Raw genomic sequence first — 14838 nt, 5'->3', positions numbered from 1 at the left:
TGGTTTATTAACATTACATCAGTTAATGAAATACGTTTTTTTATTGTGAATTTGAGTTAAGTCTGTAAAACCTAAAATATTGCTACCATATTTTTAACGGTGAAATTCTGGCAACCACAGCTGCCGGTATTTTACCGTAAATGTCACAGATTTTTTTTTACAGTGTATATGTAAGGTTCTGCACTGTTTTTATGCACAAGTTCTAGTGGTGTCAGACTTTTATGGTTCAACTGTATATCCATATATAACTGTATGCTGTATATTATTTTACATACAGGGTCAAAATACTATGTATACAAAATATTTTTAAATAGACTAAATCAGATGCCAAGGACCCCCAAATATGATGATCCCTATAGTTTCATTTATGCAAAGACTACATTATACTAAGTGAGAAAACATGTTTACAAGTGAAATAATTGGCTTTTATATAGTCGCTGACTGAGGCTAGTTGAAAGCTGGACTAAATAATGTCTTTATAATAATACTATAATGATCTATAATAATCACTAATGCAGTATTTTTTTCAGAATGGTTAAACAGACTCTCAGCTCCACACTGGACTCCGATCTACCTGACGTCACATCACTGAACCTAAAGCACACAATCCAGTCTCTCCTAAGGGTCCAATGAGAAAAGTATGTACTCAGTCCTTTAAAAAGAGGCTCACTGCAGTGCCCACAGAAAGGATCAAGATGGAGAGGGAGGAGACACCTCTGGGATTCTCAGACTCTGTGTACATTCATGCTGCAGCTATTTTCCAGAAAACACATGTGGAGAAAGACCTCGCTCCCCGACTCATTCGCTATAGGCGCTTCTGTCCCAGAGGTGATGATGATGATGATGATGATGATGATGATTCTGGAGTTGTTGACGACGGAGACGCCAACACCAAGCAGAATGAGCTCTGGGCATATGAGCTGGCGTTTAACACCCTGAAATGTGAGTGACAAAATAAAGCCAGGCCTCAAATCAAAACTGAGTTTGTATGTTTATCAGGATGAGAATTTCAAGTGGAATTTACCTGCCTGATCTGGTATGATAAATTCCATAAAGAAGCAAAATAAGTCTTGGGTAACACTGTAAATGTCATAAAGATAGTGATGAGATTTAGAAGGCACAAGAATCTGATGTGTCCAGTTGATCTCGATTGTTTTTGCAGTGTGCAGTTAATGTCCCGGTGGTCACTGATGTCATACTTTTTGCGGCCCACAAATCTTTAACATCAATTATTCAGTTCCTCATGACTCAAAGGTGCAGTTGGAAACATATGAAGAGTCATAAACGTATATTACTGTTACCCAGAATTCCATTGTTCTTGTCCTACAGTACAGCAGAGGAGAGCTTTTCCATTTTATAATGTTGTAGAGGAGACTGGGGTTGGTTGTCACTTTTTTTCTTTGGTGGTCTCTGATGATACAAACACTAAAGTAACCCTGTTAGGTGCAAATGAAATGTTAAATAATTGGGTTAAAAACATCATTTAATGTCATAGAATATTTAAAAAAATATTTGTAAATATTTATATTGATATAAAATATATTACTTTTAACCCTTTTTTTTCTTCTTTGTTTCTCGTGCCTTTTTTTAAACATTGTTTGCATTATCCACATATTTACGATTTGGGGACAAATTAAATATTTTCAAAATTGCCCATTGAAAGACACATATTAGCCACTTATTATAAGACATCTGTTAATATTATTGGTCCCACTTCATATTAAGTGGCCTTAACTAAGTACAGTGTACTTATTGTGTTCATATTGTATTGCAAAACACTTTTGCTGCTATTGAGGTGGGAAACGGGTAGGTTAGTAAGTACATAGTAGTTAAGGCCACTTAATATAAAGTGGGACCATTATTTAATGGACATGAGCTAATATGAACTAACAGTGAGCATTTTTTGTATTTTTGTTAACTAACAAAGATGAATAAATACTTTAATCTTGCTCATTGTTAGTTCATGTTAATGCATTAACTGATGTTAACTAATTGTAAAGTGTTACCAAAATAGTTTTGTTGTATTGTTTCCGAAGCTTGATATCAGAAAACATAGATTTGAAGGGAATAGACTGACTTTTGGGTTGTGGTTTTTGGGAAAAGCTGCATACTCTCCATGTTTCCTGTCATTTCTTCTCTTCTGACCTCATCTTTCCTTGCCTTCCCCCTCGTCTTTCCATTACTGAGGTCCTGAATCAATCATTTGGGAATGTCTGGTCACATTCTGGTTGAGTTTCTTCTTGTAGCTTATCTTTCACACACAGGTCTCTGACTCATTCCTCTACTCTCTTCGTCTCTCTCTCTCTCACACACACACACACACACACTCACTCACTCACTCACTCACTCTCAAACTTTTTGCTTAGGAAGGCTTTTTACTCTTATATTTTTTTTAAGGACATCTATTTGCTTTTAGTGTAGTCAGGTCAGACATCAGTTAGCTGGCTGCTGTAACACTTTAATGGCTGCGCTGAACTGTGAGCATGAGGTCAGTTCTATCATCCAGAAACACAAAGACAACAAATGATTTAAATGTATATACAATTCAGAAAAATCATACATAAGCTTATCAGTCTAATATATTATACAATATATTAAAGGAGCAAAACTATTTTTTATAGTAATTATTAGTTGTTGTTTTTTTCTTGTTTGGGTAAATAATAATAAAAAAAAATCTTAGATCTATGTTAAAAAAATGTTTAATAAATTTTCCTCCACAAACAAAATATTTTAGAAGACATCCTGAATGCTGATTATTTTCATTTTAAAATTGACGGGATTCATTTAAATATTTTCGAAATTATATTGTTCACATTCATTTTTAAAATTCAGAAAGTCTGAGTTGGAATCCAGCTATTTTTAAATTCAATTCTCAGCAAAACTGTTGTAACTCTCACACATCAGTTTTGCTGTTGGGTATTTTAGGAGTATATGGCTGAGTTTTTTGCTCCCCATTTTAACTCTTCATATTATGCTGTTGTATTACAGCTATCCACTGCAGTATAGCAGTGCTATCATAACATCAGTGTCTCTCTCCTTCCATCACAGGCCAAGATCTACTGGAGGAGATCCTGATTCACAGCTACTTTTACCGTTCTCAGCAAATGGCGGGTCTGTTATGACTGACATCCGCCCTTTTATCTTCATATCATTATTGACTTTGATGTGTTGGATGGGTGAGCTTGTGTGTATGTTCAACCAGATGATCTTATGGCGCTTGTGGTGGTCATACTCTGTGACCTCCTGGACAGGAAGTTCCAGCCTAGAGAACCAATTAAAAGAGCAGAGGAGGGACTTATAAAGGAAGTCAGACAGGTGGAGGACAACCTTTGTAGGTCAGCATGAGCAGGTCTGCCCTGTGAAAAGTCATTCATCTTATATTTGATGTTCTGTGAAACCCATGAAAAGAAAAATCTCAACGATGTCTCCTCCTAAATTGAAGAGCAAGTTGAGACCTTTGCTGAAGTATTTTCTGAGGAAAATGCACTCTCTAGAGTTTTAGAAATTCTCAACAATGTCTCAAATTGCCCAAAAGATTTCAATGGAAGCCCGTCTCTGTGTTTTGGAAATTTGATATTTTTTAATAATAATTTTTCATAACTATCATAATTAAAAAATAAAAAATAAACTCTGAGGTGGTCACTGGGTTTCCATAGGTAAGAACTTTTTTTGTAAATCAATTTGATCAATTAACTGCATTAATTGTCCTGAACTTCAAATATAATAAAGTAAAATAAAATGTAAAAAATTATATATATATCGTCACCAAATGATGACAAAAGACTGGAGTAATGGCTGCTAAAAATTCATCACTATCACAGGAATAAATTACATTTTAAAATATATTAAAATAAAAAAGTTGTTTGAAATTGTAATAATATTTCACAACATTACGGTTTTTACTGTATTTTTGATCAAATAAATGCAGCAAAAATATTACTGACCCCACATTTTTGAATGCATTTTTTTTATTATAAATAATTCATTGACTAGTGCACATCATCTGAGTTATAATGACCTAACTTGGTTAACTTCAGTTCTTAAGGTGAAAGCTGTGGTGTTCTGCACATGCTCAGTGTATCCAGAGGAGAATGAACGACTCATGAAGACAGCGCTTGAGAACGCAGACAGCAAAGCAAAAGCTGTGCCGTTCAGGTGCACACACACACACACACACACACACACACTGTCCAAGCATCAAGTCTTTCCTGTCACACGCCACTAACTGTAAGGATTTAAAGTTGCTGTATCCATGGAAACAGCAGTTAATCCACGGAAGCTAGCTTAGTGGGGGAAGGATTATGTGAATGTTTGAGTTATGAGAAAATGGATATGAGCTGGATTGAATTTACAACACAAAACATCTCTCGCTCTCTTCATATTTTTCTCAGGGTGGTCAGTGCAGGATGGGACGATGAGGAAGAGAACTCAGGCATCTGACGTCACAAATGGCTGTTTCCTCTGTGTGATGAAAAGAGAGGTGAGAAAGAAGACAAGAGAGAAAATCTAATGACTAACAGATTTTGTAACATATATAAAGGGACTTCTACAGACATGATGACATGCTGGGATTCATATGCTCTGTTTGTATCTAAACAAGCGTGAAGGAAAGTGTGTGTGACACACACACACACACACACACACCGCTCTCATGCAGAGCTTGATGCATTGCTGTCCTAAATACTGGCAGTGTAGCTCTGGTTCGCACTAAATAATGAACACACGTGTCTGATCACATTAGCATCCTCACAAGACCACACACAGCAAGAGAAACAAGGCTGTCGCTTCTTTTGTGTGTGTATGTGTCAAAGCTTGCCTTTGCACTTTATACAGCATATACAGACTGGGGCTAGTTGTCACTTTTGTACTACGATGAATAGTTGTATATGTTTGTTGTTGTTTTTATTATTACATTTAAATAATAATTAAATTGAACATTGGCCCCAAAAGCTTTCATTATCACAATCTGCCATTAATCATTGATAGTAAAACAATTGTGAAACACTAAATGAATAAATAAATAAAAATAGTTAAATTATATAATAGTTTTATATATTTTTTTCACAGAAATTAATACTTTTATTTGGCAATGATGCATTAAATTGATCAAAAGTGACAGTAAAAACATTTATAAAGATTTCTATTTCAAATAAAATTTGTTTTTTTTACTTCCTCAAAAAAATGTATCAGGATTTCCACAAAATTATTAAGCAGCACGATTCAGCATATTAGAAACATTTCTGAAGGATCATGTGACACTGAAGACTGGAGTAAAGATGCTGAAAATTCAGCTTTGCATCAGAAATAAATTACATTTTAAAATGTATTAAAAATAGACAACAGTTATTTTCAATTGTAATAATATTTCACTATATATATATATATATATATATATATTGTTCAAATAAATGCAGCCTTGGTGACTTCTTTCAAAAACATTTAAAAAGTCTTCCCAATTCCAAACTTTTAAATGGTAGTGTATTTAAAAATAAATGTGTTAATTTATTAAATCGGTTTAAAACATGAGACAACTTGCCCCATTCTGACATCCCAAGAACATGGTTCAACTTTTCGATTAAAATCCACCTTCGGTTTAATGTTGTCAGGAGTTGTGTAAAATCAGCCAGTCAGATTAGAGTTTACAGGACGTTCCAGGTTTGTGAGCAGAATGCAGCAGATGGTCAGTGAATGGACTGTCGGCAGACTGTGGAAGTGCCGTCTGTGGCTGAGACTACTGAGATAAAACCTTTGTGACAACTAGCCCCAGTCTCCCTATATGTAATATTCCACTATGCATATGTGTGTGTGTTTTCTTTCTAACAGCAGGACCCAGCAGAGGTAGAAACGGTGCAGGATATTTTAGCACAAGCTGCTGCTAAAGGTTTGTTGGGGGGGCTGATGCCTCCTGACCCCCTGAACGAAGAGAGACCAAAAAAGAGAAAAAAACTAAAAGGATCCACACCAGTTCTTCCGCCTTCCTCCCTAACTGAGCCTCCCGCATCAGTGAAGATCAGTCGGAGTCCTCTAGCTGACAGTGTGCTCGCCGATACAGTCAGCCAGACAGCAGCCACTTCAAAACACACTTTTAGAGTCCTGAATGACGGTCCCACAATCACACAAGATCCCACTTCAAGTCAAAAATCAACAGTTATGGATGCCACACCCAGCACTACAAATCATTCCAGTGTTCTAGACCAATCATCCAACAATAAAAACCGTTGTACAAAAGAAGCATCCAAAAGGTCGTAAGCCTCGAGCTAAAGTTGCTAAGCAATCCAGGAGAAAAAACTCTCGAACTTGTAAAGAACGTCAGAGCAGGTCTCGACCTCCACGCAAGAGAGTCCTGCACCTTCCCTCAACACGCAAACATTACCTCCATTAAAACCAACTCCACCTCAGAGCAAACCCCCTGCCATCAGAAGTCAAGTCAAGTCAAGTCACCTTTATTTATATAGCGCTTTTAACAATACAGATTGTGTCAAAGCAACTGTACAGCATTAATTAGGAAAATAGTGTGTCAATAATACAAAATGACAATAGTAAACACTCATTTTTCAGTTAAAGGCAGTTCATCATTGAATTCAGTGATGTCATCATCCAGCTCAGTTCAGTTTAAATAGTGTCTGTGCAATCAAGTCAACGATATCGCTGGAAATGAAGTGTCCCCAACTAAGCAAGCCAGAGGCGACAGCAGCAAGGAACCAAAACTCCATCGGTGACAGAATGGAGAAAAAACCTTGGGAGAAACCAGGCTCAGTCGGGGGGCCAGTTCTCCTCTGGCCAGACAAAACCAGCAGTTCAATTTCAGGCTGCAGCAAAGCCACATTGAGCAGAGGACTCGTAAAATCTATACGATATTTAATAGGTAGCCAGTGCAGTGTTGACAGAACCGGGCTAATATGGTCATACTTCCGGACATACTTCAGAACCCCGGGGTCACCGCACAGATCCAGACATTTGTCTCAACGAGAGTCCGTTAAACCAAAAAAGGACATCAAATCAGAAGCCTTTAAGGAAGCCAGGGAGGAAATCCGGTCAAGAGAGTTGACTCCGTTCTTCACGTCTCTCTTCATCCTCCTATCGACTGTACTCCTCCATGTCTTCTAATTTCTCCAGCAGTCTTTCCTCTTCCAGCAGCATTGCCAAAGGCAGAGACTCCATCGTTTTACATTCACAGACATGGCGCTGAGCTACAACCTGTTGTTCATAAATACACATCCCTTGTGCTTCCATACAAAAGAATTGTAGTAAACAATGTGTGCAGACCAGTATATCGCCATTGAAAGCAAGGTACTGATCTTATGACTAAAACGGCATAGTTGGTTTATTAATGTTGATGTATGCTGTACTTTGGCAATACTGTAACTGTTAGTATCATGTATACTATGTTGAACACATTTTGTTTGTGATTTGTTACCTGGAAAGGAAGGTCCTGATTTTGTGTGTTGGACTACAAATATGAAAAAAACTGATTTGTATCAATATGCACCACATGGTGTATTTAAACCACATTTCTATCTCATTTAATTTAAACAATATTTTGTATCTTTATTTATTTTTTTATAAGGATATTTGTGTCATTTAACATATTTAATTATTGCAGGTTTGCATCATATTCTGAGTTTGCATTTCACTGTTTTTATTCATTTTGAGGAATACGTTTGAGGCAACTTATTAACCAAAATGTCATAATTCAATTTTCTGGTAAAACGACGTCTCTGATGACAAATGTTGGACTTCTCCCAACGTTTGATCTGGTTAGCCCTTTCTTATAACCGACTGTAAATATATCAGCCTGTCTGCCTCCATCCAACCAACAAGCAATGGGTAGAACCAAGTCATAATATGGAAGAAAATATATTTCATTGTGACTTTAGTAATTATGCCACTAAAGCTTTATTGGCCCAAATATATTGTAAACTATGAATATCCAATGTGTACAATTTGACTAGTACAAAACGTACGCTTTTTAGAGAAATGCAAAGCATGAAGGTCCACCCCCTAAAAATCAATGGGCCATAAGCAGATCGTACAATTTCACCACAACAATTTGAAAATTTCAAATAGTTACATTCAATAGCTCATTAGGCCATAACAGTAGACTATATTTTATTAAATCAAGTAACAGCCAGAAACATTTTATGTATTTTGTGATATGCCATTTATTTTCACAACAGTTTACATTTATATGGTGTACAAATTAGTGTAGAGCAGAGAAAGCCAACGTTTCCACAAAAACGTGTGTTTGAGTGTATTTCACCAGTAGTGTTGATTCTTAGCTTGTTAATCCTTGTGATGAGATTTCTCCTGATAATCGTCGATCAGAGTGATTCACCATGCAAGAACACTCGAGTCAAACACACTATTCTTGGCTAACATGAGAATGCCGATTCTATGCTGAATTATTGTACTGGACTACATTACCCATAAGCCTCCTTCCTCTTTCTGGTTTTGCGTGTCACAGCTGACTTTGCCAGTTGCCACTGAATTCATTTTGAAACATAAAGTGTGATTGATTCTTATTTACTGTGAACCCCTCCAAAAAAACAAACAAAAAATTATTCAAAAGAAAACAGTGAGTTGTATAAGGCCCAACATCACAGAGTGAAATTCACATGAAAAATAAAACTGAACAAAAACCAACATGCACTTCTTCAAAACTGCAACAGAGATGATAAGAGGGGGAGACTGAAGGGGTGCAGTACACAGGCAGATTGATTTGCATCAGGTCATTTTAACATGTTTATACAGATGACACTTATTTCACCATCTCAAACTCTGATTAGCAGGGTGAAAGCAGAGGCCTCGTGTGGTCAGGATACAGGAGTAATGGTTATAGTTAAACTAGCTAAACATCTACATACTGCCCAAACAAATGTGCTCTAATTTTGATAAAATCTGATTGGAACAGTCTTGATGAATATGTCTGTTGAGGAAATTTGTTTAAATTGACATTTTGGAACATACACTAATTGACCAAATGGATGTCTAATATAATATAAATCATACAAATCATTAATAGGACATTATAACAGCTTCCAGTGCATCCTACTGTATTATGCTAAAAATGTTTCACTGCAAGGCTTTTGAATTGTTTTGCTATTGTAAATATGCATTATTAGCCATGTCTTTTAGCGTCTCACGCATGGGCACCGTGTTTTTAAAATGCATCAAGCTATAATTAATGGACTTTACACAGTTATTGAACCAAACTGAATCAATAATGAACTGTTTTCAACTAAATAATCACTATTATCTTTTTAGAGCTGCTTTAATTTAGTTTGCATCACTATTTCCTTGTCTAAAACCATAACGCTGCTTTGAAACAAGCTGTATTGCATAAAGTGCTATATAAATGAAACTCATAAAAATGTGTCTTGAGATCCTATGTTGGGTTAAAATACATCAAGTTAACACTTTTAGAAGTGTTAAGAGACCCTACGCTGGGCGCCACGTTTTTAAAACGCATTGTTAAAACTCGTCTTGACCCAGTGGGCAATTGATGTTGAAAAGACATCAAAACTGACGTCAAAAAAAAAAACAGGTCAAATATGCAAATCAAACTGACATCAAAAACTTGACATGACATTGATTTGACGTAAATTGAATGTCAAACATATTGACCTACATATGCATTAAACCAATTTCAGTGTGGGATTAACTTCCTATTTTCACCCAAGAAACTGCAGTCCAAACTGAATTAAAAATAATGTTACAGCATCTTGATCAAGTCTTGACTAATATTTGACGTCAAATTGATACCAAGGTTCCCGCTGGGGAGACCCTGCGTTGGGCGCCACGTTTTAAAAAAAAGCATTAAGGGTTTTGAGATTTCTCAAAGACCACATTTTTGAGTGAAGGGTCCAAAAGGAGATTGATTGTTTGATTTTATGCACCTGTTGCAAATTAAATAGTCAAATAGCCATACATACTTTTGGCCATATAGCGTATACTAGCCTATACCTACGTCTAATATTGGTTTGGGCAGAATGTAAAGGTCCTACAAAGGCCTTTCAAATGTTATGTTACGATGGCAGTCAGCGTCTGAGATACACAGCTCTTTGAGGGTCACCAGAGCAACTGTACAGTGATTTGAATTGACATTTCGTGTTTGATTTGTTGTTCAATACAGGGTAAAGAATGTCTAAGCATATGATACATCACAATGAAACCAGTATATACCGATATAAAATACAATAAATAAAATAAAAAATATCATTTCTGTTCATTTTTTAAAATTGTCGCAGGACATGCAAGGCAATGTGTCTTTTGTTTCCTCTCAAATCTTCTTCAGAGCTAAAAAACAGTCCTGCTATTCCTCCTTTCTCACTCCAGTACATACTTCAACTGAAAACTACTAAACAACAAATGCCATGCTGTAGAAAATATGGCTTAAATTTATTCATGTGTACTGTCTCAAGTTAGGTGAATTACAGAGTAAATAATGAAAAACGATGGACAGAAAAAGAGAAAAATACTCACATCTATTAATGAATGTGTTTTCCCCGCTTTAACATTATGCCGTACCCCTCTTCTACAGATTTTCACCTCCTCGCCTCATCCTCTGCTCTGTTAAAAACATGCAGCTCACCTCTTTACACTCATTCTCTCTCTTTTTTACCCCCTTCTCATTTTTGCTCTCTCTCTTTCCATCCAATCCCAGCATTCCTTCTACCCTCCCCCTCTCGTTTCGCTTGTCGCTACGGTAACCTCTTGGGAGGAAAATGTTACTGATGGGCTTAGTGGAGTATTAGCATAGGAGGACACAATGATCATATGCAAACACATGCGTACACATGCAGACTACACAATAAATCTAAAAAAAAAAACCAGCCTGAAGCATGATTCCTGTTTAGAGAACATATGAAGAGTGCCATCTGCTGGTCAGAATGTGGTACTGCTTACACTCAGTGAGGCAAAACTGTGATTCAGCATCCCTGATGAAGTATGCTGCATTCCACCCCTGCATCATTCACACACACTCACTAACACACAAACCTGTCAGCTCTTCTGGGACTAAAGCAGGAAAGCTCTTTAGTGTGTGAGAGATTCATATGCAACTTTTGGATGACCTCACAAACACTCTTCACATACAGCTACACATACGGGCAGCCCCTATAACACTGGATTAAACTTTCATTAGCACGTCTCTCTATCATCAATATTTTATTTCTGTCCTCCTTTCACTGGGGTGACTTTAATCCAGAATCATTATATAAGTGACCTTAAGCTTGAAGGGGCTGGAGGAGTGTCTCGATATCAGAATACATTAACAGAGACACATTAAGTGAATCTCTTGCAGAGTGTTATAGATAATGAGCACATGAGGAAAGTCACAGGTGCAGAGATGCTGACGTTTGCAGATCTAAAATCTCTAATTAAAATGAAATGTGAAGAATTCACGACACATGCTTCATGCAATATTTTACACTCAACAGTCACAATATATTTTTAAATTGTCGCAGGACATGCAAGGCAATGTGTCTTTTGTTTCCTCTCAAATCTTCTTCAGAGCTAAAAGAATGCATAGATAGACACTTACAGTTCACATCTCCTCCCCTAGAGCTAGCTCTCCTAAAAAGGACCATAAAATAAATTCGTATTCACAATCTCTACCATCTTTCACTCTTCTTCTTTTCTTTGTTTTATCAGTTGGTTTATCTACAACACATATATGATTTTTTTTTACAGTATGGCCAGAATAAACGGGATCGCAAGACATGCCAAGGCAAGTATGACCAAAATAAACAAAACCAAAAAAAAAGCGACAAAATAAAAGTATCTGAAATTTGAAAAATAAAGCCTTATGATATGATGTTTGCTATATATAGATACTATATGTACACACAGAAGTGACTCGTCAAAACCCTCGTGAAAGAAAGGGTAAGTCTAGGACTACAGGTGGCACGCCAGAGCACAGCAAGACCACATAGGTGCGTGCGGGTCAAAAAAATTAAAATACAAATTTGTGAAACACAATCAGGACACGTAGAGCCACTAATGGCATCCAAACGTGAGGAATGGATGCTGGAACTGAAATAGCTCTTCATAGACATTGGAGTTTTTCACTAACTTGGATGTGCTGCAGATAGTTCCTATAGGTCAGGTATTTTTGACTTTCAGTCACTGGAGAGCCTCTGGAGGAAGCAAGCACTACGCTGGGGTTCAAAGCAGAATTGACACGATTGAAGGGTTTGACTCTAGACAAAGTTCTTCCCGCCTCCTGTATTTTGCTCCATGAGTAATTCAGTTCTCTTCCACAACATTCTCTCTTTCAAAGAAAAAACAAAAAGGCAATTTCACTTTGGAAATATAAAAAGCACATTCATACTTTACATCTACACACTGAACAGGTCGTGTCCTTCCAGCTGTGTTAATGCAGAGCAAGTCTGTTTCATATTGGCATCTTTTCTAAGCCTCCTCATCAACTTCAGGTGAAGATGAACGTGTCAGCAGAGCTTCTTGAAGAAAACAAAACCATTTGGTGAAAGCTTCGACGTTAATGTGGTTTCACTCAACTCAAAAAGCTGGAATTTCCTACTTGGAAAAGCGCAAAGGTACTTCCCTTGAAGTCGAACTTCCAACTTGCGCATTTATTCTCCGTAATTTGGTTGCTAGAAGACTTCATTGTTGACGCTGAACTAATGCACTGCTAATATAGTGTTGTTTTGTTGCCTTAAGGTGCGGTCACGTTTACCTTTGTTCCAATAGGTATCCAAATGATTGGATTTCACAAGTTGTTAATATGAATTTACTGTGTTGACCAATTGTAGCTTTTATGCAAGTTGTGCTTCATACGTCGCTGCACTACTGACAATTAGCAACGGACCGAAATGTCACCAAAATATCGCTAATGTTACCGCAACCTTCACACCTCATCTTTTGAGCACTGAACACTGGAGCAACTTGGTCAGAAGATATCAAGTAAGAATATCCGTCATCCAACTTTGAATGGAACACAGAGCACAGTTCCTCTCATCCACCCATTCTTCTCTCAGGATAATAAAGAATGCAACAAAAAATAGCTTTTATGACACTTATGAACATCCTTTAGCAAATGAAGCAGCATCAAGCTCCTCTACACACCCGCACACACATATGGTCTATGAAGAAGCTCTGTTGAGTGAAGCAGCCTTGTTTGTTCTTGTTGAATTACACAAATCTCTTTGAGGAGGCTTTGTCCAGATAGGGTGGATCTTATAGATGGGCGGAGCCTGTTGGTTTCAGTCATGCTGGAGTGGCGTGGCTTCCCATGCAGATAATCGCATGAGACGGAAGAGAGAGGCTTGTAGATACTGGACTAGGTGTGTGTGAGTGTGCGAGTAAAGGGTGTATTTTCTTGGCATCAGCTCATTTCATAATTACTGATTTTCAGACCGTTTTCGCCCTCGAGTTCTTCTTCATCTCCGTCACGTGACTGGACAGGTATGTACAGGACATTCTGATAGTTTTAAGCATGCAGAGCGTGACGGTGAGTGTGCGTGCTCGTATGTCAGATCACTGGTTGAGCTCAGTGACTGGTCTCTTCTGTTTGAGCGTGTCGATAAGGGACAGAACTCCACGTTTGACGCTGGTGGAGACACGGCGTGTGACTGAATCAGCAGGGGGTGCCTGTGAGCAGGCTTTCTGAGATGGAGGGCGTGCCACCAGACACTTCTGATACCTCAACTGCAGAGAAAAAGAAGAAAACAAGGAATGAATTCATGTGTTGCATGCAATGAAACAGGCTCGGTCGGATTAGATCTTTTTTTAAACTTTAAACTTATGAAATAACAAAACTTTTAATAGAATGGACGAGACTTAAGGTTGGGTTGTTGTTTGGACACTACAGCTGTGATACTGATCTAATATATGGTCTTGACTAAGGGTGGGTGATAAATCAGGTATTTACAATGATTAAGCAACATTGTGAATATTACAATGATTTTAATGTTTTTTGGCCATCAAGTTTTATTCATAGATGTGTCTGTGTGGAATTTTTCAAATATACAGTGTACAATATACAAATTCTGTTTTCACTTTGTCATTATGGGCTACTGAGTGTAGATTAAGGAGAAAAAAATGAATTTAAATTATTGTAATATCAGGCTGCAACATAACAAAATTGAAAAAAGTGAAGGGGGTCTGAATACTTTCCGAATGCTCTGTATTTTATTTTCTTACATTTTATTAAGGTAGCTGTTTATGGCCATGTACTGTTATTAATATTTATTAAAATACATATATGAAGGGCAGTGGATATACAGTGGGATTTTTTAAAAAGTTTTTGAATGAACTCTCTTATGTTCACCAAGGATGCGTATATTTGATCAAAAATTCAGGAAAATTGTGAAAAAAGTAATATTGTGAAATATTACTACAATTTAAAATAACTGTAATATATTTGTATAAATGTAATTTATTCCTGTGATGGCAAAGTTGAATTTTCAGCATCCATCACCAGCCTTCCATCCTTCAGAAATAATTCTAATATGCTGATTTTCTGTTCAAGAAACATTTTCCTATTATTATTGTGTGTTGAAAGCTGAAAGCTGCTTAATATTTTTGTGGAAATGTATTTACATTTATCTTAATTTATTTAAATAAGAAACCTTTTGTAGCATTATAAATGTCTTTACTGTCACTTTTGATTTAATGCATACTAACCGAATAAAATCCATTTCTTTAAAAAATTCGTACTGACCGCAAACTATACATACACAGGTATAGAAAAAATTAAGAAATTCCCAGTTTCTCTGGATTTATGATTTATAGTTATGTGTTTGAGTAAAACATAATTTTTGTTTTATTCTGTAAAATACTGATGACATTTTCTCCAAATTTTAAATACAAATGTTG

General features: G+C 36.7%; 1 protein-coding gene and 1 pseudogene across 1 annotated transcript in view; one reads left to right on the top strand and one right to left on the bottom strand.

Annotated features, from left to right (window-relative positions):
- The first annotated feature begins 629 nt into the window (after window positions 1-629).
- LOC107750456 (putative methyltransferase NSUN7) lies at window positions 630-7257 on the top strand (annotated as a pseudogene).
- A 4197-nt stretch (window positions 7258-11454) lies between these two features.
- The window catches only part of LOC107750455 (amyloid beta A4 precursor protein-binding family B member 2-like), a 45981-nt gene continuing 42597 nt past the window's right edge, over window positions 11455-14838 (bottom strand). Inside the window, exon 17 of the mRNA XM_016565825.1 lies at window positions 11455-13668. Coding sequence (XP_016421311.1) covers window positions 13498-13668 — 171 coding nt within the window. The 3' untranslated portion in view covers window positions 11455-13497. The remainder of the gene's footprint in view (window positions 13669-14838) is intronic.

Source organism: Sinocyclocheilus rhinocerous, unplaced genomic scaffold (assembly GCF_001515625.1).
Source record: "Sinocyclocheilus rhinocerous isolate Xijiao unplaced genomic scaffold, SAMN03320098_v1.1 scaffold1, whole genome shotgun sequence".
In the NCBI taxonomy this organism is placed as follows: domain Eukaryota; kingdom Metazoa; phylum Chordata; class Actinopteri; order Cypriniformes; family Cyprinidae; genus Sinocyclocheilus; species Sinocyclocheilus rhinocerous.
This window is presented reverse-complemented; position numbering and strand designations above follow the sequence as displayed.